At 43.6% G+C, this 26,914-nt stretch overlaps 1 protein-coding gene across 6 annotated transcripts in view; it reads right to left on the reverse strand.

Annotated features, from left to right (window-relative positions):
* Nucleotides 1–26,914, reverse strand: part of PALM2AKAP2 (PALM2 and AKAP2 fusion) — a 449,455-nt gene that overhangs the window by 169,189 nt on the left and 253,352 nt on the right. For 3 of the 6 annotated variants that reach the window (XM_066256553.1, XM_066256554.1, XM_066256555.1), the window contains one exon: nt 18,472–19,167. The exons of 1 other annotated variant lie outside the window; for it this stretch is intronic. In XM_066256553.1, coding sequence (XP_066112650.1) covers nt 18,472–19,167 — 696 coding nt within the window. Of the gene's footprint in view, nt 1–11,104; nt 11,228–11,374; nt 19,168–26,914 lie in introns of those variants that run through there. 2 more of the 6 variants (XR_010729046.1, XM_066256558.1) reach the window with 2 other exon arrangements.

The raw sequence follows: 26,914 nt of genomic DNA on the forward strand, positions 1-26,914 counted from the left end.
ACCATATTTTCTTTATCTATTCACCTGTTGATGGACACTTGGGTAGTTTCCACCTTCTGGCTATTGGGAATAATGCTGCTATGAACATTGGTGTGCTGATACTCGAGTTCCTACTTTCAGTTCTTTTGAGTGTGAAACATTTAAAATATATTCAAAAAACAACAAAAAAAACCCTATGATAAGAATTATCAGATGAGCCTGACCAGGTGGTAGTCCAGTGGATAGAGCAGTGGTTCTCAACCTTTCTAATGGCGTGACCCCGCAATACAATTCCTCACGTTGCGGTGACCCCAAACCAAAAAATAATTTTGGTGGCTACTTTATAACTGTAATTTTGCTACAGTTATGATTTGGAATGTAAATACCTGATATGCATTATGTATTTTCCGATGGCTTTAGGCGACCCCGCCAGGGTCACAACCCACAGGTTGAGAACCGCTGGGACAGAGCATCAGACTGGGAAGCAGAGGACCCATGTTTAAAACCCCGAGGTCGCTGGCTTGAACGCGGGCTCATCTGATTTGAGCAAGGCTCACCAGCTTGAGCCCAAGGTCGCTGGCTTGAGCAAAGGGTCACTCAGTCTGCTGTAGCCCCCTAGTCAAGGCACATATGAGAAAACAATCAATGAACAACTAAGGAGCTGCAACGAAAAATTGATGCTTCTCATCTCTCTCCCTTCTTGTCTGTCTGTCCCTATCTGTCTCTCTCAGTCTCTGTCACACACAAAAAAAGGAATTGTCAGATGAGGAAAGTGAGGGCTCAGAGAAGTTCAGTCATTTGTCCAAGGCCACTTGTCAAGGACTAGAATATTGTTTTCACAAGGATTCAGATTTTACAAACACTTTTTCTAGACCAGATGGGATCTAACTCAGTAAGGATTCCATAATTCAATGTCCACGTGTGAACACGAACTTGAAGCCGCTCAGTGAGTTAATCAGGTTCTGAACACACCCTTGCCTTGAAGAACTGCATCTGCAGCACATGGAGAAACCTCGGTGGCCCTGTCAGGGGGAGTTTTGACTTAGGGCTAAGGAGTACAAAAACAGCTGGACAGTTTGCTTTCAGAGCAAATGGGGCTCAGGGCCAAAGCCCTTGGTTTGCAGCTAGCTCAGGTATAAGAAGATCTCAGTCTGATGGGGGCTGACGTTTAGGTGGCAGTTAGGGGACCAACCTTTCCAGTGTGACCAGGCCAGAGGGGTTTCAAAGGATGCAAACTTTCAGAACTAAAACCAAGAAAGTCTCAGCAAGCCGGGATAAGTTGGCCACCCTATTATAAGAATCATTGCAGAAGAAAAACTAAAGGAGTCTGTGTCCCTTCCTTCCTCGTTCCCAGGGCTCAGATCTATGACCTCCTAGCTGGCCTCTTACAGCAGCCCCCGGCTGGTCTTCCGGCCTTACTTAGTCTATAGTAGTCCGTTTGGCACACCGCTGCTTGAATCAAAAACCTCCAACCTTCCTTCCCACTAACTGCTCACAGTAAATGCTACAAACACGCATGACTGTAAGGACCAGACAGGTCACGGCAATGACGGGCACAGTCCTGGGGTCAGGCAGTGGGACCTGATGGAGACTGCACTCACCCCCACCCCAGATGCTTTCGAGGCTTAGAGCAAGAGCACACAGGGCAGCCCACACACAGTCTGTCTCAGTATTTAGAAGTTAAAACTTAAGCTCAGAATTATTAAATAAACTATTTTCTCTCCTCCTAATTTGGCAAATATACTGCATACTGATGTAGAAAGTCAAGTTCAAATTATGTTCTTGGATGCCTAGGAGTCCCATGTTGACACCTGGTGGATTCTGAGTGCAGTCCTCTGGTCTGTTACCCACATCTCTTCTCGCCCCTGGCTCTGCCCTGCCCTTCCTGGGGTGTGGCAGCCCTTGGTGGACACCCCCAGCCTGCACTTCAGGGCTCTCTATACACATGCATCCTACCACCAATACAATCTACTTCCCCTGGGTATCCCCTCAGTGTGGCCCACCCTTGGGAAGACAGACCGAGGGAAGGGGCCTGCTACATCCTGGAAGTGAGCTTGGAACATTCGGGTGGATAGTTCTGAGTCCTGGCATCTGAGGCATAGCCCGGTGCAGGAGCGGGATGCAGGCTTTGACAGGGCAGGTCCCCTTGGGCCAAAGACTTCCCATGGACAAACGTGAGCAGAATAAAGCCCTGTGAAAGCCCGGAGCCCAAAACAGGAAATCCTCTTGCTTGGGTCTGAGATGGTACTGACAAGGCCCACAGGAAAGCAGATGCCCATGTGAAGGAGGCCGCTGAAGGCAACTCTGGTTAATTCCTGCCTCCTGGGAATGTGGGTCCCCTGTGGCTAGATAATTTGCTTTTTCAAGAGAAGATAAGATTATGAAATTTGTTTCTTATAAATTTAAAGTAAAACCAAACCAAACCAAATACCCTGTGTGAATCAATACAGTAAAGAATAAAGCCAATCCATATACAGGCTTGCCCTTGAACTCTCTCTCAGTCTGCAAGTTCTTCCAGGGCAGTAGGACCCTTGCCCCTCCTCATCCTGGCCTCAAGCCACTTCTTCCACTTCCTGTCCTCAGTCCCTTCAGTTTCCTCCTGTTCCATGGATTCGATGACCAGACAGCCTGAGCTTCCAACCTCAGGGCCTTGAATCAAAGAATTAGTTCCTCCTGTCCCTGGAATGCCCTCTCCCGGGGTCTCATCCTTGCTAACTGACAACCACACTCATTCTTCAAGAGCAAATGCAAACCCAGCTCCCTTAGATACCTGTCCTGATGACTCCTGAAGTTCCGGACCGAGGGTCAGGAGAACAGAATATGAAACCTGACGCTACAGTTTTACACGAGTCCCAAGTGCTCTGAATCTCACATGTAAAATGGGGTGATAGTTCTGTCAACCTTGAAGAGCTACATCTTGTGAAAGTGAAATGAGATAATATATGTAAAACCTTTAGTCCAGTTCAGAGCCTTCGAACGGTGCTCAGTAAATACAAAGAGTATAGGAAATGAATTTGAGCATCTGACATGTTGTAACCAGCAAAGTCTCTTTTTGTAAAATATCAGACAATACATATTTTAGACTTTGTGGCCGTTTCTTTCCTGACTACTCGACAAAGCATCCCTAGACAATAAAATAGACAAATGGACATAGCTGGATTCTGATCTACCGTCACTTTATTTACAAAAACAGGAAGAGGGCTGACAGTTACTGACACCTGCTTTACACTCTTCTTTTTTTTTTTTTCTGAAGCTGGAAACGGGCAGAGACAGTCAGAAAGACTCCCGCATGTGCCCGACCAGGATCCACCTGGCACGCCCACCAGGGGCAACGCTCTGCCCACCAGGGGGCGATGCTCTGCCCCTCCGGGGCGTCGCTCTGCCGCGACCAGAGCCACTCTAGCGCCTGGGGCAGAGGCCAAGGAGCCATCCCCAGCGCCCAGGCCATCTTTGCTCCAATGGAGCCTTGGCTGCGGGAGGGGAAGAGAGAGACAGAGAGGAAGGGGGGGGGGTGGAGAAGCAAATGGGCGCTTCTCCTATGTGCCCTGGCCGGGAATCGAACCCGGGGCCCCCGCACACCAGGCCGACGCTCTACCGCTAAGCCAACTGGCCAGGGCCCTACACTCTTCTTAGAGTGTGCTCTCTGGCTCTCAAAGCTGTTGTTACTGCTCCAACTCATAGCAGATACTTTCATTCTGCCCATTTTTACCTGAGAGTATCCAAAACTCTTTATAAGAGATTGAAACCTCGCCACTACTTTATATGTGAAGAAACTGAGGCACAAAGAAGTGTCAGCTGGACCGGAGAATCAGAGCCACCGTGGGTTCAGGCCTTGGAGGCATCTGCACAGTCTTGCGTGTGTTGCTTGGTTGTTGGATGAATATGCATTTGCATTTGCAAAAGATGTTAAGCCCCCACCTCCCTCCCATGCATCCGTGGGAATTATAACTGTGAACACACCCGACAGTGAATCTCCTCCTCCATTGACAACTGAGCAGCGGGCAAGTGGCACAGCCAAAAGCCAAAGTCCTCTCCTTGGTCTGTATCTGGCTAGTAAGTTCTGTATTGGATGGTATTATGCTTTCTTTCTAAATTCTTCTGCTTCATGCCCATAGGAATATGAAACCGATGATAAATGGAGGCCAAGAGGAGAAAAGGGACACACACACACAATGAACGACATAACTAGGACAGAGTCTAGGCCATGGGTCCCTTCACACCAAAAAATGCTGATGCTATAATCTCATGTTTTGCTGTTTTCCAAAACACACCCAAGAACGCAGGGTTCAGTAGCTTGGTTGATAAAGTAGAATTACACAGTACATTGTATAAACTGACTTGCCAAAAACAGAGGAAAGAGAGAGAAATCAACATTCAGAAATCTATGCTGGACTGAGTCTTCTGGTTTTATCCTATTTTTCTCTTGACCTTATTTCTATTTTTTTTTTCTGCTGCATCTTTTTCTATAAGACGCCTCAAAAACTTTTCTTTTGTAAGGAGACATAGAAAGCAGAGAGGAAAGTCTTGAAAACATTCCTAATAGAAATTCAAGATGGTATTAGTCTCATTTTACAGACGAGGAAGCTGAGGTTTGGTCAATTGAACTAATTGTCCAAGATTACCCAGCTGGCCAAGGACAGACTTGCAGTTTGACTTTGGTCCTGACTGCAAAGCCTTCTTTCTTTCTGTTTGTCTGTCTGTCTGTCTGTCTGCTTGTTTTTGTTTTCTGGCAGACTCGAGGTGAGGATTCCAGCCTGGACCACTCCTCCAGACCATGCCTGCCTATGTAGGCTCTTCCCTGTTGCTGCTTCCAACCCTAGCTGCCCATTAGAATCTTGGAGCCATTTCACAAATGCCTCTGGCCTCACCCACACCAATTAAATCAGGATCTCTGGGGTGGGGCCCTAGTATAATTATATTTTTAAGGAAATGTCCCAGATTCTAATGTGCAGCAAGCAAGAACTGAGAAGCAGAGAGCTACAACGTGGTGCTGCATAGGAGAATCCATGGACTTTTTGAGAAGTTCAACTTATCCTATAGGTGTGAGTCTATCTCATGTGAAAAATAGGCTCATTCAATAGAAAAGAATAGAGAAGAGAAGAAAGAAGGGAAGAGCAAAGAGAAGTTGCGATGTCCCTGAGTGGTTCTTTTCCCATTAAGTTCTGTTTATTCTCTAGGGCTGAGCCAGTCCTACAGCTTACAATGACAAAGTCCCGACTCTTCAAGCGTTAACCAAGAAGGCTTCTGTGCAGGAGTCAGCTTGCTGGAGCTCAGAAGGCATACTGAAGCTAGTGGCAGGAGTGGATTCCAGTGGACAACCAGCCCTTGAACCCTTCAGGGGCTTGTATATTATATCACTTCCCCCTCTCTCTGGAAACTCACATCCGATCATGTAATTTACTTCACTCAAGCAAGACAGGAGCCCTATTAAATCTGGCTTCCATCAGTGAGAAGCTGCTTATGCTGAGACAGCCTAGCTAGAACAGATGTTACTTTTGTTTGTTTAAAAGATGGAGATCTTTACTGGAGAGTTTACATTTGCTACTGATGTATTCAGTTCATTCCCTATCAAAGGAACAGTGTGACAGGCACCTGGTGAAACAGAAACAATTTGAAGTCACCAGGACCTGGGTTGCATCCTGACTCTATGTTTCCGCTCTTCTTTCCTGTTGCACTGAGCAAGTCTAAGTGTCTCTCACTCCAATCTTCAAGGTGAGGCAGTTTCCCAAATGTTAGGGGTAAACAAGCATGGCATTAAACAACACTGAATCACTCAATGAGAAAATTATTCCCATTTTGTTCTTTTTTTTTTTTTTTTTTTTCATTTTTCTGAAGCTGGAAACAGGGAGAGACAGTCAGACAGACTCCCGCATGCGCCCGACCGGGATCCACCCGGCACGCCCACCAGGGGCAATGCTCTGCCCACCAGGGGGCGATGCTCTGCCCATCCTGGGCATCGCCATGTTGCGACCAGAGCCACTCTAGCGCCTGAGGCAGAGGCCACAGAGCCATCCCCAGCGCCCGGGCCATCTTTGCTCCAATGGAGCCTTGGCTGCGGGAGGGGAAGAGAGAGACAGAGAGGAAAGCGCGGTGGAGGGGTGGAGAAGCAAATGGGCGCTTCTCCTGTGTGCCCTGGCCGGGAATCGAACCCGGGTCCTCTGCACGCTAGGCCGACGCTCTACCGCTGAGCCAACCGGCCAGGGCTATTCCCATTTTGATTCTCTTTCATTCCATCTGATTATATTAAAGAGACAGAGGTATGTTTTTGACATCTCTCTAACCCTATTCCCTCCTTTAACAATACGAGAGCTAGTAGGTAACTGTATATATACTTATGCAACTTCATGCAAGTGAAAATGAATAATAATATTGATTTATATTTATTCTGACAGTTACCTTTATAGTGTGCGCTACCCATTTAAGATATGGCTACGTTATTTTTAAGTAAATTTAAATCAAAGAAGTGGTCAAAATATCAAATAATGGTCCACAGGTGGTAGACACCCCGGACAAAATTAATTAAGGTGATACTCAAGAGTCAAAGTTTAGAAAAACAGAGTTGGCTGACCTGTGGTGGCACAGTGGATAAAGCGTCAACCTGGGATGCTCAGGTCACTGGTTCAAAACCCCAGGCTTGCCCAGTCAAGGCACATATGGGAGTTGATGCTTCCTGCTCCTCCCTGCTCCTCTCTCTCTCTCTCTCTCTTCTCTCTTTAAAAATGAATAAATACAATCTAAATATATATATATTAAAAAGAACGGAGAGGAGCTATGTGACAGACTCTCATGTTGAGTCTCTGAGTATAGTTAGGATGTCATCAGAATTCAGGGAAAGAAGAAACTATTAAAACCCTGTTTGTGTACTCTGATTTGAAATAAGCTCTTTAAGAAAGGAAATTTGAGGTATATTCTGATAGTATGGACGAGTCCCACTGCCTGCTGAATCAATCTCATGTTGGGTTATCTTTGGGCTGACCTAAAAATTCTGGCCTGAAAAGATAGGGCTACTGCTCATATATTCAACACTCAGGTTCTTAGAAATAAAAAGAAAAGAAAAAATAAACAGTGGGAAATATAATTATCTTCTTAATTTGATTAGTTTAGTTAAAAACATTTTTTTTAAAAGAAAACACGAGAAACACTAGATCACTTGGTTTTAAATGACAAGCCATCAGAAGAAAGATTTTTGTTTCATCAATTCTTTGAATTGACCAACTTCCGGCAGATCACTACTCTTAGGAAATAAGAAAGTGATTGTTAGAGAATATTACTATTCTGTGACCACATGACCTCAGGAGACTGATAAAAGATTAAGGATCTGGAGCAGAGAGAGGATCACATTTAAATTTAAGCACATATGGGATTTGTCCCTTGTTATTTTTCCTAAGAAGAAATACAAAACCCCCAGAACTGTTGATTACAAAGTTTTTGTTTATTTTTCAAGGGATGAAAATTCTACCATAAAGCACATGATACCACAAAGTTCTAAAAACCTTACACTGTTCTTTTTACCTAAGGAACATAAAGTAGAATAATCTATACACTAAATTGTTGTAGAAAATAATTTTTTTCTCTTGAGTTTTACGTGATCTCACCAGCCTATGATAACCTATCAGTAGCTAAGTCATGTGGGTTCTTCTGTAAAAGAGCCAAAACACAAGATTCTGACATTGGCTTTTTGCTTATAACCTGTTCAAAATTTAAAATGTGTCTATCAGATCCAAATCCAAACACAGTGCCAAGCCTCATTCTTCCAAAGAAGTTGAGGAGACATCCTCTCTAGTTCCGGCTCCACTATGATCTTGCTATGAATAAGTCTTATCTCTACTTTGGAATCATTTGACCCATAAAATGAGTAGATTATGGTTGATTAGGGGCAACACACTCAAATGCCAACAGGGGTCAGGCAGCGATATAAACCAGTGTTTTTCAACTACCAGTCTACCAGAAATTTCATGCCAGTTCATGAAAGTGTTAACCACCCTGATGTTGTGTGAAGGTTATAGACCTAATGATCTTATTGCATAGTTGAGTTTACTAAAACTCAGGGTGATTTCTGCCTCAGGGGTGCCTGAAGTAATTCTCCTATTTTCATCAGTTCCCAAGTGTAAAGAAGGTGAAAACCGCTGATATAAACAAAGGAAGATGGCCAGGAGTAAAACAGGAACTGGTGATGGTGAATAAGAGGATACGGCTCCCGTAAAGGCGGCTGCCACCACCGGCTCCAGGCACCTGTCAGCCAGAAAAACAGGCCTGTTGTTGGCAGAGCTTCTAAAATGTCAAGAGAAGTTAGAAATCCATACTTTCAGAGTGAGAGTTTTCTTAATTTATTATTATTGACAGTGAATTAAAAATGATTTTCTTAAAACACTATGCAGGCAAAACTAACAACTGTGGGCCAGACTCAGCCTATAGATACCCACTGTGTGACTTCTGCACTAATAAGCTCTGAGATCTTATAGCCTTAACTTCTAAATAGCAAATCTTTGCTTTTGTGTCTTGGAAATCCTCCATAAAATGGAGGATTTAACATTGTTTGAGAAAGCAGGACAGGGGCTGGGCTGTTGCAGAGATAATGTATTCTCTTGGTGGCTGCAGAAGGGTCACATTGCCTAGATCAAAAGGCACTTACTTGCACAATGCCATAGGCCACTGTTCCTCTTAGCTGTTTTGACATGGGCAAAATAATAACAATACTATCAACAAACAAAGCCACCTTTGCTCATTTGGAGATGGAGCATGCCACTCTTAGACTTAACAGAGTTGTTTTGGGCAATTTTGTTAATCCTTTTTATGAATGAGGAAGGAAACACTATCAAGCAGATAAACAGGATTCCTAATTAACAGATAAGAGAACAAAGGGTGATTCCACCCTCTGCTTCTGCTTTGGGAAAGAAGGTGTGGCAGAGATACCTCCAATCCTCTAGAGGGCAGTATTACAACAGAGCATTTGCTTGAGCAGGTGAAAGTGCAAAATAAGAACTAGTGCCATTTTGGGTTTTGGGTTTTTTGTTTGTTTGTTTGTTTCACGTAGATGGTTCTGTAACCTAACTCTTTCCGTATCCAGTCTAAGTAGCATTCGCAGGCCACTCATGGCACAAAGCTTTCTGTGTAGAAGGAAGCTACGTCAGCTGAGCTCAAAACTTGTTTCTTCCACACCCAAATTTTTAGCTTTGCTACATTGGGCAAGGTGCTATTTCTGTATCTCAGTTTCTTCATGTATAAAGAAGAAGAATATCAATCTATCGACCCTATAGAGTTGATGTAGGATTAAAGGAAATCCTATTCACCCAGGGGATGAGTAATACTGAACTATCTGCCTTTCCAAAGTTCCTATTTTCTCATCTAAATTCCTCCTGCTAGAGTTAGATTACACCTGGTAAGCTTTTGCCCGCCATGATGGCAAATGAAACCTGGAACTAAATTATTAGGTTGAATTATATGAAACTGTCAACATTATTGGTCTATACTATGTCAATTTTATATGATTCTATAAAATACAAAAGCATTCACCAATCCATGGGAGGTAAAAGCAGCTTCCCTTTTTATACTGGTTATGAAACACACTTTTACATAAGCAATCTTTACATTTGGGAAAATTGTGACTTTTGGTAGAGGGACACAGACACTTTCTCATCACAAGTAAACCAACATTTGCTATCCACGTCCATCTTACAAGGTGCTTTGCATGAATACAATTTCCTCTAACCCACAGCAACACTGGAAATGAATGTCAGCACACAGTTTTTTATGAGTTACTTGATGTGTCAACATTGGTATATCCTGGAGTTGTGAAATGTGTAATGTGCTATCATGGTTCCAGTCTACATGTCCACACAGTAAAGAATATTTCCATTTACAAAGAGAATAATTAAAGAAAGCTCTGCTGCTCACTGTGTAGGCTGGATCAGACAAAGCCTAGATCCACAAATACTTGGACAAAATGCTTAGAAGCCTAGAGACCACCAGTTCTGGTAACCCTAGAATTTCTGACCAGATTCCTTGCACTTCCTCAACTTTTTCTTGATTGAAACTCTTATTAGTATCAGCTTGGCAGTTTGAGCAGTGTCTAAGGCACCATTCACATTTCCACCTTGAAAGGTCCCTTCCATGCATAAAGACATAAAATAAAATCCACCATGGGACCCAGACATACCAGAATTCTCTAAATGATTTCATTTACTCCATATCCTCAAAGACAACAACTTTTTGTGACATTCTTACAGGTGATATCACATCTGCCCTTTGTTCATTCTTTCATGCAATAACTTCTCAACTTTTTATTGAGTACCTACAATGGTCCAGGCCCCACTGGGGGCCAGTGTTCAGCAAACTACAAGCCTGAGGGCTAAATTCAGCCAAAGGCTATTTTAGTAAAGTTTATTGGAACACAGACACGGCCATTCAGTTACATATAGTGAATGGGCCACTTTCTGGCAGAGCTGAGTAGTTCTGACAGAAATCATCTGTCCTACAAAGCCCCCCAAACATACCAGCTGGCCATTCACAGAAAGAGTTTGCTGAGCCTATTCTAGAGAAAGAGGATACAACAGCAAAGCAGAATAACAAAGTCCCCATGTGTCTTCCGATGCTCCTGTTTAGAACAGTACACTGGATGGACGCTTACCACTTGACCTAAGGGGCAGCCAGGGTTTCAGCCATGGGCTCGCAGTCTATGCCGCTGCTGGAGGGCTTGCAAGGAACCAGAGAGAGGACGACAGGTGTGAAGAAAGATGTGTAAGAGCAGGTGAGAGGGAAGCAGTGTGGGAGATCGGATTAGTTAGTGTGGAAACCAGCTGGAACAGGCAGGCCACAAAGATTCCCACCAGGGGACACCCAGACCCACGGCTGGGGCAGGTACCACATGGATCAGAATCACCTAGAAACATTATTAAAAATACAGGTTACCAGCCCCAACCTGGGGATCTGAATCTGAGTTCCAGAGGTGCAACTGAACTTCCCTACCCTTAGCAGCTACCCCCTGGTGATTCTGAAGCACGTTCAAGTTCGATTAGTGTTTAGTTTGAGTGAGCGGTTGGAGGCGTCCCCAGCGTGGTCTGGCCTGGCGTCCACCACTCGGGGCAAGTGAGAGGGAGGAAAGAACTGGGGCGCAGACACACAGAGGTAGATGCAGTGAAAAGGCAGTTTATTGTCTATGAATACTGTACAGAGGAACAGAGAGAAGCTACAAGTACAGCATTGGCTGTCGCTGGCAGTGTTATTTCTGAAGTCAGTTTTTGTTTTTCATCTGAAGGAAACAGAACAAAGTACACTTCAGGTTACAAAGTACAGCAGCTAGCCCAGCATGTCTAATTCAGAGAAAGCACAACAGGCTCCCTCCCACCCCACCCCCAACAAACCACAAAATGGAGATATTTACAGAGATGTCACTCACCCCGAGTGAGCCGCTAAAGCTGAAAATTCCATCAACAACCTACATTCACTGAAAAGCTGCATCACACACAACATTTTCTGGAACCCCTGTGCAATTTTAATGCTACTAAGTCAGGAGCTTGAGGGAAGGAAAGAATGTTCCAGAATGCCACAAAGGATAGAACTCTTTCCACATGCCGGAATAGGAGATCACAAAATTGGAGTTGGAGCTACACACGGAATAGTTCAGATCAGGCATTGCCGGGTGGCCTCTTTGTAGATAAAGACTTGTAGTCGCAAAGCCAAGGGACTGGATGGCTCCCTGCCCCGCCCACCTCATCTGAAACCGAGAGGTTCCCGGAGTGATAAGAAACTAGAGTAAATTGGTCTCCGTAGCACCATCAGGCAGTTTGCATAGTTCTTTCATTTTTTGGAAATTGTTTCCATGACACTAACGTTCACAGCTGGACTTGAGTTGAGCCCATTGGAGGGCTTCTGGTGATGGGAGTTAAAATGACTTGCATGGGCATCAGAGGGGTTATTTTTCTTGAAATAGAAAGAGAGTTTATGACCTTGCCTTGTTGGGTAAAGGATCTTGGTCGTGTAGTGTGGTAGAAAGAGGGCCCATCCTGGGGAAGGACTGTCTGGGAAGAGTCTAATGGGACAGTGAGCACACTCTGAGGCTGGTCCCACTTCGGCAGCCAGAGGACTGGGTGTAGGTGAAGATCTGTGTGAAACTGAGTGTGACAGTGATGGGAACTCAGGAAATTGGGGGGGTGGGGGGGCACAAGAACTCTAAAAGTTCAGAATCATCTTTATGGATGGATAAGGACAATTCTCATCTCCACTTAGCTCTGAAAATATGATGCAGTCCCATTAAAATGTACAAGGCCAATAATGCCTGGTAAGCTCTGTATTGTTGGTTTACACCTTTATGTATAGACCGGAGAGCCAGAGGCTCCTAACTCCCGTTTCACATACATTTCTCAAATGCACCATAGTGAGTGGTCCCTTAACCTCATATGCAGCAATTACTCCTTAAATGTGTGAAAGAATCAGACTTTGATAATTGCTGGGTTTGGCTTACATTTAAAAGAGCTGTTTGCTTTCAAAAGATCGTTATATATTATTAAAGATGGAGCCCAGAGAGCTCTCAAACCATATAAAACAATTTCTCTAATGACAGTTACAGCAAGTTTGATCTTACAACCTAGGTGTGTTTGGAAAAAAAAAAAAACTGGACTTCATGCAGTGGTGGTGCAAGGGTCCATCACAGAGCTTTGTTCATGCCCCCCAAGGTCTGGGGTCATGTAACAGAACTCACCAGGTTACCTTAATGGAATGAAGAAATAACTCAGTCAATCAAGGGTGTTTTCAAACTCAAGCTTCAGAATGCATATAGATTTCATTATAAAAATATTTTTCCTTAAAAAAATAAATAGATGCAAAATATCCCATTTATATAGCCACTCCTTAACTCCCACCCCATATCATGCTACTCATCTTAGACTCTCAATGAATGAGTACACCCATCGGTAATGACTCAATCACACATCATTTGAGTCCATTTCTCTTGCCTTTCCTAGCTATGCCAATTGTGCTTAAAAATACGCTCCCAGACCCAAAGAGGGGATCCACAAGTTCACCTCCTTTTACAGCAAGAAGGACTGGAGGTCATGTGGCCCACCCCAGGAATGTCAGAGTGTGATATGGCAGTCCAAGACGAGAACACAGAATGTGTTTGGTGGGTGGATGGCCAAGGCAATGCCCAAGCTATGCCCACTTTATTCCCATGGGCCAGACCTGCAAGGTTCTGCCTCAAGGCTCCTGTAATGAAATTCACAGCTCTGGAGAGGGCTGGGCAGGGGTGGGGAAGAGAATGTTGTGTTAACACAGCTTTGGAATACAACCTGCAATTTTTCAAAGGACAGAAAGGAACATAAACAGCGATGCTAAGGCAAACTTTCTGGTGGCACATCAGAACTCTCTCTCACTCTTTTTTTGTCATTCATTTTGTTAACATCACAAGGCAGATACATTCTGTAAACATATATACCATACAGTACATTAACCATAGGGAAATAAAAAGAAAGCCACCCTGTAATTCTTTTCTTTCTGTATTTCTGTTCTTTCATTCTAGAAGTACTGCCTGAAGCCTAGGGAGAATTTTGTGGTTCGTGAGATACACTTTTTTCTTTTGATGAAAATGCAGTGACTTGCAGAAAAGAGCCCCAGGTGACTAATAAGAGGCAACACGGGGAGAAGATGACCATGCACACCTCAACCTGTAGAAACTTAGAAAAGAGTCACAAAATATAAAAAAGTCATTAATTTCAGGAAACATTTTGTTCTCCTGCTTTGTAAAAGAGAGCGTTGAAAAAAAATTTTTTTACAAAAGTTAAGGCTGTCCAGATCTTAGATGCAGAAAGTCTGTGGTCCCCCAAAATTGCATGTTATATTTTCACATTGAAAGCAGGTGTTTTGTGCTACAGTTCTGGCCTTCTTATGTTAGACTGGAGTGGAGAGGGAAACAGAGGACTCTTTAAGTCGTATAAAAATTAAGGGGGGGGGCAAGTCTGGTCTAAGGACTCCCCAGTGAAATTGCCCTTTGAAACTTTCAGGATATATCTTTATTCGATCCTGTTCTACATTCAAATAATAAGTATCTTTTTGTTAGATTGGGAATTTTTTTTATGGAATTTGCTGAAGCTATGAAAATCTAGACACATAACTGCACTGCGATCCTCAGAAAATACTAACTCTTCTTTTTCACCAGAAAAGGCAGGTTAAATTTTCCTGATAAGACCAGAAGAAGGGTCCCCAATGAAGGTCAGGTGGCAGCAGGAATCCGAGGGCCCGTCTTGCTCCGGGACTTTGAGCTGTTCTGTGATGTATACTAAACTCCATGGCCCTGCTGGTGGTATTACCCCACAGGACAAAGGGTCTTTCTGGTTCTGTCCTAATCAGTGGAGTTCTATGTACCTTGCTTAGTAAATTGAGGAGCTTCTAAAAGATTGCATACTTGCAAAGTTTCTGACACTTATGTCTTAACTGTGCTGAGAACTTGTGGTTTCTGTAACAAATGTGCGTATTGCAAAAATACAATTGATGTTGGAATTTGTTGTCAACAAAGTAACATTGTGGGAGATGAGAATATTCTCACAAGGAACAGGCCTTCCTGTTCAACTCCACAGGATGTCTAGTGATCAACAGAGACAGCTGAGCTTTGAGATTCAAACAAGAACCAAAAAAAAGTCTTCTGTGCATATTCTGTTTATGAACATCTGTGTTTTAAATTGACAGGGTTGTGTGTGTGTGTGTGTGTGTGTGTGTGTGTGTGTGTGTGTGTGTGTGTTTTATTAAAGGAAGGACTGGGTTAATGGTTCAACTTTTGCCACTGTCCCCATATCCCCTCCTCTGTTGCTACCTGTTCATTCATTGGGATTACATATATAGTCATTGCCAAGAGTGTTCTGTGGTCCCTTGGAGTGAAATTCTGCAGAAGTGCAGAGAAAAAAGCTATTTTCACACTTAGCCTCAATGTTTTGCTTCAGAGATATTGTATCTCTAGATATACAGTTTCCCCTCTTTTTACAAACTTGACCCTACCCAAAATATTCTACTTGCATGTAGGAAAAACACATTTATCACCAGAAGTAAGATGTAATAAGTGAGAATTTGAAGCAGATACGTGCCTATCAACATTTCAGAAAGAAGTCAAATCAAATAAACAGTACAATTTGTTTGAGTTTCCTGCAAGTCTTTGAGTAATTGTAGGCTGCTCAGGAGACAGATGGAAACTACATTTTGGGTTTGGCCACAAGGGAATTACCTAACCCCTTTTCCTCTCTACTGCCAGTAGTAAGTGACATCACTGGACATTGTCAAATCACTGTCAGAGCCAACACATTTTTGCTCATAAAGGGAATTAATATACTGATGAGTAAAGAGGTACTTAAAAAGTGCTCCGTAGTTTGTCCTATCACTCATAAAAAAAAAAAAAGTCAAGGATATACAAGTCACCAAGATTTTTCAGGATATCTAAGGTTAAACTTTATCATTTTAACCACTCTTAATAAATCTTTAATTCAATGCCACTGAAAATCTATTTCTAAACAAATGAAATGTTCCTTCTCTCCCTCTTTCTCCTCTTTTTATTTAAAAGGGAACTAACTATATAATTTTATAAGGAAATCCAAATGAGCTCAGAAAAAGATTGTAGTTTTGCAGCTTCATTATTGACTCTCTAGTTAATCTGATTATATAATCCACAGAGAATGCCAGTGACAGTGGGGGAGGCAGAATGTTCACAATCACAACTCGGTATTTTCGTTAGGAAGGGTAGTTACTTGCTGCTGTTGCTGGGGTCCCAGGTCTCATCCCATAAAAGCACAGGCTGAGCCTGACTCCCCCATTATACTAGGAGAATGATACAGAATATGAAAATATTTATGCCATATTCAAACACACCTGCATTTACTGTGGCGTCAAATCATTTTAATAAAGGTAACACTTACTTTAAAAACCATGACAGGATAAGCTTTCATAGTAAAAGTATGGAGAGCACTCTAAATCACGTAATTTGTTAATCCCTAGAATAATAATTGGTGAATGAGAGTGCAGATTCTCATTGGCCTTTAAGTCTCTGTGTAGTGTAGAGGTACAGATCATTTTCTCCATGAGAAACTAGTTCATTTCCGGAAGGAAGGGTGGGTCATTTCAGGGAATTATCTGTCCTAAAACATTCTGGTTCTGTTTATCAACCAGCAAGCCCAAGGATTCTAAGTTCCACCATTCCGCTCATTCATATGGAATAATTTTCATCTACAAGGGAACAGCAACAACAAAACTGATAAGCTATGGTAAACTTTTAGTTTTCTTCCTTAGAGTATTAAAATAATAGATTGTCCAGAACATTGGAACTGTTTTCTTTTCTATGTAAATAGGTTTATCTAGCATGTCATTTTATGTAAGATTTAAAGACTGCTTAAGTGACCATGTGCTGAGGGGCAGTGAGAGTTATAGGCAGCAACCAGATACTATTTCTAGATAACAGAACAGTTTTATCCAATTGCTGCTGGTTTAGGGAACCTGAGATTTAGATATAATTCCCTCAACTATTCAAAACCAAGCCATGGATGAAAACATCTGAGAAAGTAGAATAGGTCCTTTATTTTTTCCTTCTTTAGCTTGTTTTGTTTACCTATCAGTGATAAAAGGACTCACTTTGTGGTCATTAAAATATAATTATTAGAGAAAAGTTAATCTTGAACAATAAAAATATTTTTTTTTCTTTTTGATTAGAATACATATAATTTCAAGGCAAGAAATTAAGAATACTTATAGATTTAGCACTGAGAAAGCTATTTAGGGCAAATTTAGTTGGTTCTGTAGTCAAATTATCTAAAGACTATCTTGTTTTTTTCCCATCTACTTTTCACCAAAGTTAGACTTGATGTAGTATGTCTTACTGCATTTTTTTTTTAACTATGTTCTATGGAACATAGATAATTCTGTAAATGATTTGCAACAATGCTATTAACATTTGGGCAAATAAAGTTAAAATAACTCTGTTATTAAAATCAGTTAAAATGTTACATCTTTATTTTATTATTATATTATTATGTTATTAAATTACTTCCCTTTGGTATTATTATACATGTGGCTTGCTTTGGGGCAGTGCTAAGAATTTATTTTTTAAAAATTATTCATTGTGTTCTAGCTAAAAATTATTCTTTGATATTCTGAAGTCTCCAGAATTTTAAGAAACATGCTTTAAGAAGCTCAGCTATGTGCCACTCAATCAGTATTTGTGGAATGAACTTAATGTTGATCAGACAGGTCTTTTTTAATCTTTTACATTTTTTTCTTTTTTTTTTTTACATTTCAACATTTATTTTGAGACGTGGATAAACCTACATGCTGACAGTATAGGAAACATTCTCATTATCTTGGGGACAGAAAGAAAAGAGTCCAGAAGTAAGGCTCTGTTATCAACTGGGCAGGTGAGATGAACGGGTAATTAATTCAGTTACAGCACCATCCACAACAAAGTGGGAGCATCCCAGCCACCACTGTAGGTCAGAAAGACTGTTCTAGAACTATGGTCACTGCAAAGATACGCCTCAAAAGGATCCCTTCATTGAAAAGAGATTAATATGATCAGTCAAGGTCCGCGAAAAAGAAAACAATGTCAAAATGCACACTGTTGTTTGTGAAAGAGCAGAAGCAAGGCTCGTGGATTTGCCTACGTTTGGAGATCACTGCTGATGCTTAAAACAACGTTTGTTTCATGTCCTTAGAAAATTAAAAAAAAATGGTGCTTCTTCTAGAGAAAAGGTCCATCGGTTAAGCCACGAGCGAGGGGACAGCTGCTCCTGGGCAGGTCCCGGCAATCGGTCCCTACGTTTCGGCTGGGACGAGCCCTGGGCTCTTTTCTTTTACACCAGCTTCCTTTCAGGTCTAACAGAAGGCAAGCCATAGATGCACAAGACTGTAACCTGGAAGCTTATGTAAGGCAGCAAAAAGCATCGCCCTAGATTGGACAGACTAAGTAAGGTCCACTTTTGGCTACACTGGCAACTGGCTAGAGCCAACGGCATTTTGCCACACAAGGTAGAAAAGCAGAGATCCACAGCAAAGGGAGGCAAGTGAGACACCAGCGACGTGGCGATGTGTGAGTACAGTAGAGGAACACCCTACACAATGAACCCCCGGGGCCACGGGGTTCGGTTCCACTCAAGTGAATTAAGGCTACTATAGAACTCGTTGATGTGAAGAGTCCATTCCAGTGGAGCAGTAAGGAAGTGAGTCACTCTTGAAGACACAAGGAAAAGTTTAAGAGGAAAAGCAAGTTCTTGGAAAGAATGAAGCACACACATGCACGTCGTCTCTGAGGTGAGGAAACTGGAGAAAAAATGAAAAGGGGGGAAAATGAGAGAGATCAAAGCAATCCAACTGCAAGGCAGGCAGGTGCTGGCTTCCAGTTCACAGTATTGCAGTTAGTGGTACAGTGAGGTCTACGGGAGTGGTGGAGAGCACAGAGGCTGCCCAGAAGAAAAGGGAAGAAAAGTGGTCACATGACAACACAGCATTGACAGCGCTTTTTCTTTTGGGTACCTGGGGCTGGCTCTGTGGCCAGGCTCTCTTCCTTCCCTTCTGGGGACGAGGGCTCTGTGGTGTCTGAGACAGGCCTCCCAGACACAAGCTCAGCTGCGTTCCCGTCGATAGTGGACACGTCCGTCACTGTCTTCTCCCTCAAGGACTTCTCATCGTCTTCGTCAATGAGGACCAACTCAGCCTTGATGGTTTCGTCATAGCCTAGCACCTTCTTAGTCTCCTCTTCATCCTCGATGTTTTGGTAGCCCATGAAAATCATGGTGACGGGCTGATCCAAGTTTGCCTGTGGCCCTTCAGTGCTGGGGGCGTGGGCTTGCTGCCCTGGGTTCCCGGGAGACTGCTCTTTCCTAGACTTATGTACCATTTCTAACTTGGCCTCTTTGCAGAGCACGTGTTCCTTAGGGTGGCCAAGGCTCCCATCTGCAACCACAATCCTTTCTGACACGTGCCCGCCTCTTAAGCTTGATTGTCCAGCCTTCTGAATAAGCTCTTCTACATCCTTGGAGCTTAATCTGTGCACTCCATTTTCTACTACGGTGCCTCCTGAGTGCACCTCATACACTACTTTGGTACCATCGTCATAGACTTTGACTCCTCTCTGATGGACCCCCTCTGGGCCAATGGTGGATGTAGAGAGAATCTTGGTCTCTCCTGTTTGTTTGTCTTTCTCCACATTAATTTCCATGGCGTACACAGCTTGAATGAAAACAAGAGAAAGGAAGTGCATGTTACAACAAAAAAAGCCAGTGAATGGTTAATTGCCAAACAGACAAAAAAAAAAGGTTTTGTGCCCTCTCTAGTCTAAGTGCCAAGCATCCGGAGCGTTAGAGTGAGTGTACATTGTGGACAGGGGTGGTTACAAATGTGTTTTAACACAGCAGCTCAATGCGCTGGGAAGACAGGTGGGCAGAGTTACCATAGCTCATAGGCACTTACACTTCTAAGGCAGGTTGGCATCCGGCCACAGTGACTGTTTAGGTACAGAGTAATGAACTACAGGGAGGCTGGCAACATGCAAGTTTACCTTGACTGACAGCTTACCCTCTGACTTATAGACAGTTTTAAAACCCTTGGTTAAGATGTATCCTAGTTCCAAAATCTTGTATTTTTTTAACCCTTTTATGAACTGTTCCACTGTTTCTTTTACATTTCCATTTGTTGTTAATGGACACTATGTAGAGGTTTTGGCAGGTGGGACCGGACTGTCCTCCATCGTACTATAAAACAGGATTATTTGCAAAATGGAAAAGCTACAGAAGTAGTCAGATGATACGCTTTGTCACTCAGCTAGATTCCTCAAATAGGAACTAGAAAAAGAACGGGAGAGAGGTCGCATTATCCCCTGCCACCAGAATCAGAGGACAAGAGTCACAAGAGGTACCTCCTTCTTCTTCCATATGCTCAGTGCCAAGTCCTCGTGATTCTTCCCCACGCCACCCTTCTCCTCTGTCACCTACTTTCTGTTCCATGATTCAGTGTGAGACATTATTATCTTTCCTCCCTGGGTCATTGTAAGAGCTTCCTGTCTCCTCTTCCTGCTCTGGGCTCACCTCCCCAACTCACCCCAGATCCATTGCGGCCAGCCTGGGGTTCCTAAGAACCAGCTCTTTCCTGTCTATAGTTTCATGCGACACTCCATCCTTTCAAATCTGTCACTTCAAAGACACACAGTATGAATGTTAAGAAACTGGGCATTAGTCCCATAGAGCCAGTTTTCCCCAAGTAACCTTTCCCTGAATGACCCATGGATATATCGGTAACCTCTGCATCTTCAAAACTAAATCCGTCTTCTTCTCTCCGAACTCCCCCAGAGCCTTGGTGATAAATAATACCAGTGCCACCAGTATCTCAGCAAGAAGTCTTAGAATTGTACCCAATTTGTTTGTCCTGTTCTTCCTAATTACTGAATAGCCAAACAATTGTTGAAAGTAACTAGCTGCATTTCAGATCTATCCCCATACCTCTCCTCACTACTGCCTACGTCCCCACTGCCCTAGGTCACATCCTCCTTTGGTCTCTGCTCACTAGCCTTGTTTCCAATTTTACCTGCCACTTCTCTCTTCTCATGGCCAGAGGGCCAAGGCTTGTTTTTTTTTTTTTTTTTTTTTTTTTTTGTATTTTTCCGAAGTTGGAAACGGAGAGGCAGGCAGACAGACTCCCGCCTGCGCTCAACCGGGATCCACCCGGCATGCCCACCAGGGGGCAATGCTCTGCCCATCTGGGGGCGTTGCTCTGCCGCAACCAGAGCTACTCTAGCGCTTGAGGCAAAGGCCACAGAGCCATCCCCAGCGCCCGGGCAAACTTGGCTACAATGGAGCCTTGGCTGCGGAAGGGAAAGAGAGAGAGAGGAAGGAGAGGGGGAGGGGTGGAGAAGCAGATGGGCGCTTCTCCTGTGTGCCCTGGCCGGGAATCGAACCTGGGACTCCTGCACGCTAGGCTGTCGCTTTACCACTGAGCCAACCGGCCAAGACCCAAGGCTTGCTTTTGAGTGGCCAGAGGAGCACAGAATAGGTTGTATATTATTAGAAGATGATAAAAAGGAAAAAAGGGAGGGAGAGAGGGAGGGAGGGAAGGCAGGAAGGCAAGAAAGCAGGAAGAAAGGAGGGAGGGAAGGAAGGAAGGAAGGAAGGAAGGAAGGAAGGAAGGAAGGAAGGAAGGAAGGAAGGAAGGAAAAGAGGGAGGGAGGGAACGAGGGAGGGAACGAGGGAGGGAGGGAGTGAGGAAGGAAGAAAGGAAGGAAGGAAGGAAGGTAGGTAGGAAGGAAGGAAGGAAGGAAGGAAAAGAGGGAGGGAGGGAACGAGGGAGGGAATGAGGGAGGGAGGGAACGAGGGAGGGAACGAGGGAGGAGGGAGTGAGGAAGGAAGAAAGGAAGGAAGGAAGGAAGGAAGAAAAGAAGGAAGGAAGGAAGGAAGGAAGGAAGGAAGGAAGGAAGGAAGGAAGGAAGGAAGGAAGGAAGGAATATTAAGAAGTTGTGACAGAGATAATATGTAGTCCACAAAGTCTGGAATATTTGCCATCTGGACAATATTTGCCTATGCTCCATCCAATCTTACTCATAAACCCTCTGTTGGTTCCTATGTCTGTATAGGATAAACACTGAACTCCTTAACTTGGCATGAGATTCCCTTCTGAATTTTTCTGCAACCTTCTTCTCTAGGCTTGTCTTGCAGCCCTAACAGACTTCCCACCATGTCCAGGACACTCCACAGCCTCCCACGACCACCATTTCTCTGCCCAGGCTGCCTTTCACCCCTACTCCACTGCGGTCTCCTGGAATCGCCTGTCACGTCTCTGCTTATCATTGCCTCTGAGTCCCTCCCTCCCTTTCTGAATAACCACAAGCCCCCAACTGTGTTTAGAAGATCCAAAATATCTTTCCAATTACATGTTCTATTTCTTCCTTTCCCTTCAGCACAACCAAGTAACTCTATCCCACAGCTAAACATGTCCTGCTTTCGTGAAGATTCCCTTCTCTTGAAATGTCCTTTTTTTTAGTTTCCATGTGTGACTTGTCCATCTGTGCCCAGGTCAACCATCCTTCTTCCAAGATCTGCCTTTGATCCTCCCATCTCTAAGTCACCTCTTTTTAAGATTATTTGAACACATCTTCTAAACCTGTCTGAAGGCACTTAACACTTTTATTATACTTTCACTCAGTAGTATAATTGTTTGCAGGGATGTTTTTATTAGCTTCACAGATTTGTAAGGTCTCTGAAGGCCAGTTTTTTGCCTGAATCTTTCTGTGACCCCACCCTCCTCACCAGCACCTACTGCCGAGCCTTCTGTACAGCCGGAACCAGATATGCACACCTGTGAGACACATGCTCCTACTTAAACAGTCTAATTTGGTTGTCTTAATATAGTCACAGATACTTTGTCTAATATGACACCAATGAAAAGATACACACCGCAATTAATGTTTGAGTTGGTTAAAAAGAGAAACAAACAGAGCCCTGGCCAGTTGGCTCAGCGGTAGAGCGTCGGCCTAGCGTGCGGAGGACCCGGGTTTGATTCCCGGCCAGGGCACACAGGAGAAGCGCCCATTTGCTTCTCCACCCCTCCGCCGCGCTTTCCTCTCTGTCTCTCTCTTCCCCTCCCGCAGCCAAGGCTCCATTGGAGCAAAAATGGCCCGGGCGCTGGGGATGGCTCTGTGGCCTCTGCCTCAGGCGCTAGAGTGGCTCTGGTCGCAACATGGCGACGCCCAGGATGGGCAGAGCATCGCCCCCTGGTGGGCAGAGCATTGCCCCTGGTGGGCGTGCCGGGTGGATCCCGGTCGGTCGCATGCGGGAGTCTGTCTGACTGTCTCTCCCTGTTTCCAGCTTCGGAAAAATGCAAAAAAAAAAAAAGAGAAACAAACAGCAACGATATTGTTCCAGCTACTTGTATAATAGGATACAATCTGTTCCTGGTTGGCACGTAACTAAAAAGACTCTGAAGCAAAATCCAATGCTTGATTTTCATCGTGTCCACTTTGAAAATTTCACTGTCCAGCACAAAGGTCTTGAGTTTCCTTAAGTGACACAATGGGAGGTCAACCATCGTTGGTCATGGAGGTACACGGGCTCACACAGTGATGGGGACATGAATAGAAATGTTTGGTATTTCCTGATTTTCCACAAAATGTGTCATCAGAAAAATAGAATAGGCATTTCAAATTTTACATGGGCTCCAAAAATTCAGTTCCTTAAATATCACACTTATATCAAAAAACACATTTTGGGGTTAAAATTCTGTTTTCTATCACTATTAACACACTCATGGAACTGATTGATAAATAAGAAAGATTATATAATTATTAGTTGTAGGCACAATATGTAATTATCAAACATCCAGCAATATGTGAACAAAATGACAAAATTAATAGAGTATGGAATAGAATATTTCTATTTTTATATTCAGATGATTTAAATTCGGAATCTTTAGAGATCTCCCTCCTCTTCTGCCCACCAATGAGGATGCTGTCATTGTTGGTCCATTTTGCCTTTTACCACCTTAACCCGCAACCTCATTTTGTCTTTGCCTGTTCCTAGAGTCAGAGACTGGACAGTAAGGAGGAGGGATGTTGAGCTGTTCTTTTCTAGAAAGGTTAAGTAGATTCACACAATAAAGCATTGAGAAAGAAGTAGTTCAGTGGAAGAGAGTAAGAGCGGTGTGGGATACAGATAGAGAAGGAACACTGTGTGGTGTCAGGTGATGCTCTGGAGACAGTGATATGTGGAGGGAAGAAAAGGGAATATGAGAAATACATCTCGGGTAGAGATATGCACTGGATTCCTTTTAATATCCTTCTGGAAAAACAGGTCAAGAATAGAATTCCTTGTCTACCTACCTACCTGTCTGTCTGTCTATCTTTCTCTCTCTCTCTCTCTCTCTATGCCTGTGATTTTTTTTTTTTTTTTTTTGTATTTTTCTGAAGCTGGAAACGGGGAGAGACAGTCAGACAGACTCCCGCATGTGCCCAACCGGGATCCACCTGGCACGCCCACCAGGGGCGACGCTCTGCCCACCAGGGGGCAATGCTCTGCCCCTCCGGGGTGTTGCTCTGCCGCGACCAGAGCCACTCTAGCGCCTGGGGCAGAGGTCAAGAAGCCATCCCCAGCGCTCGGGCCATCTTTGCTCCAATGGAGCCTTGGCTGCGGGAGGGGAAGAGAGAGACAGAGAGGAAGGAGGGGGGTGGAGAAGCAAATGGGTGCTTCTCCTATGTGCCCTGGCCGGGAATTGAACCCGTGTCCCCCGCACGCCAGGCCGATGCTCTACCACTGAGCCAACCGGCCAGGGCCTCTATGCCTGTGATTTTAAACTTTATTCTGTTAAATGTGAAATGGCCCAGGATCTGAACCCATGTAACATGGTTTTATTAGAGTTACACATTACTATTTATATGTACATGTTGTACACTGTTCTTCCAATTTTTTCTAGAGTAGGAGGCCAGAACATTTTAAGACATTTTTTATAATATGATAACCCTAAATATACTATGCCATAAAACAGTGGTCTCCAACCCTCGGGCTGTGGACCAGTACCGGTCCGTGGGCTATTTGGTACCAGTCTGCAAAGAAAGAATAAACAACTTACATTATTTCTGTTTTATTTATATTTAAGTCTGAATGATGCTTTATTTTTAAAAAATGACCAGATTCCCTCTGTTACATCCTCCTAAGACTCACTCTTGACGCTTGTCTCGTAAGTTCTACAATTATATTTAAAAACACCACAGTTTTTACTCCGGTTGCATAATTTTATTTTGTGCATTTATCTGTCCCACCCTAAAGGCTGGTCTGTGAAAATATTTTCTGATTTTAAACCGGTCTGTGGCCCAAAAAAGGTTGGGGACCACTGCCATAAAACACAACATCATCTACATTGTTCCCCTCAGCTAAAACAAGGCTTCAAAGGAACCACACACTTTTAGCAGGTTTCTCCAGGGTTTGACCTCATATTCCTTGTCTGCATTCACTCTCTTTGCTGGCGAGGGGTACTCGGGGGAACATGAGGGGCTCTGGCTAAAACATGAAGGCCATATGTAGACTCCACAGAGACACATGTGCAAACGTTACTAGACATTCAGAAAACCACGCAAGAGACAGGAATCTTCATCTGAAATGCCTTGTTTATGAATAAGTATTTATATCTTGCTCCAGTTCTCAGCCAGTAATATTTCAAACATGAACTAGGGGGGGATAGGAACCAGGAGGAAAATAAGACTTGAGATTTTAAACTCAGCATTTTGTTTTTGATGTATGCACACAACTAAAATCTCTTCTGCTTTTAACGGCTGCCAAGGAGTCTATCCCAAAGACCTCTCACTTAAATCATGACCTTGTCTCTAACCACAGTGAACACTCTCTAACCCACCCTTTTCTTGCCTCTAGTTTTCCTGTGCCACAAGGACACGAAAACCTGTTGTGATGAGACTCCTGCAATGATCTCATTGAACGAAGAATGAGGAGGGGGTGCTGCTCAGGGGAGAAGAGTTTCTGGGGAGCCCCCTAAGAGAGATTTTGAAAGAGCCCCATGGACATAAAAATATTTGAAGCAAAACTGTCTGAAATTTCCTGGAGGGAGGTTCTGGAGACAGAGCCAAAAGAGAGAGGATCCAATGGATGAAAGTTTCAGCAAACGGATGACCAGAGTCCGGAAGTATGTTCTTATAAGACGATGACTTCCATACACGACATGCTAACGACAACAAGATTGAAGTATATAAAGCACTTATTGCTATTCCTTCCAATAACCCCGTAAGACAGGGAGTAACATGCTCATTTTGTTAATGAAAAAAGAACCGAAGTAGCTAGTCTCTGCAATGGGATATGAATGACTGACTGAACTGGTGCTTTGACATTGGGGCTGGGACATCAGAGCCAAGCCAAGAGCGTTACAGAACAAGACACCGCATTCTGTAAGGATGGAAATTCCATCATTGTTAAAGCCTTTAACTTGGGCTTCTCCCAGCTCCCTTCCTTTGACACACTGATAAGTGGGAGGAGATAAAGGCTGAGGGTCCAGCTGTAAAGTATAAAGCGACACCCTCACTGTCATGAATTCAATAAGATGGGAGGTGTCAGAAGGAGGGAGAAAGACAGTGGGTCTGAATTCCTATCCAGATGAGACCTCATCTTTGGGTCTCACTCTTCCCATTTGTACAATGAAGGGTATACAGCATTGATATTCTCTGGTGCCGTGACCAGCAGGGATGCTTGTGTGACAGTGACATGTAAAGTACAATAGGAGGGTAGCAGACAGCCAGATCATGACTGTCACCCTGAAATGAGGTCATCCTAATATAATGAGCATTCAGTAGCTGGTATCACTTCTGGAGCATGGAAGAGAAGCAATGCACACGCTGGCTTATTGAATAAACATACACATAGGTGCAGTCTTGTCCCTTTGGGCATATGTTTGTGCATATACATGTACTCCCATACCTCCTCTCCAGGCCGGAAATATAAAATTGGCTATCCTGATGACCATAACAATGAAAATGAGGAAATTAATTCTGAGTGGATTCTCCCTTGCATCCCGGGGGGGGGGGCAATCACTAATCTTCAAAACCCAGTAATCAAACATATCTTTGAATAACTGTTTTCCCAGGACACCTGAATATTAACAAAAATAAGCTGGCCGATGGGTGCTACTGATGGATAGGAAAAGCAAAAGCCTACTTCTCATACCCGTACTTGCTTCCATTTTTTCAGTCAAGGGCAGCTTTCAGTCTGAAAAAGTGCCAGGAAGCATATTGCTAATAAGAAGTGAAGACTGTAAAATAATAAAGCACCCGAGGATATAAATGCTGTCAGTGCTTTAGGCCCAGGGTCCCAGTTCCCCTGTTGATGAGTTTGTCTGGAGGGTCTTATATACCAGAAAGGTGCTGGGTGGAGGCAGATGCTCCAAGTTCTGATTTTCAAAGAGGAGGAGAGGATCCCATATACTCTATAGATGTGAA

This window comes from Saccopteryx bilineata, chromosome 2 (genome assembly GCF_036850765.1).
Source record: "Saccopteryx bilineata isolate mSacBil1 chromosome 2, mSacBil1_pri_phased_curated, whole genome shotgun sequence".
NCBI classification, from domain to species: Eukaryota; Metazoa; Chordata; class Mammalia; order Chiroptera; family Emballonuridae; genus Saccopteryx; species Saccopteryx bilineata.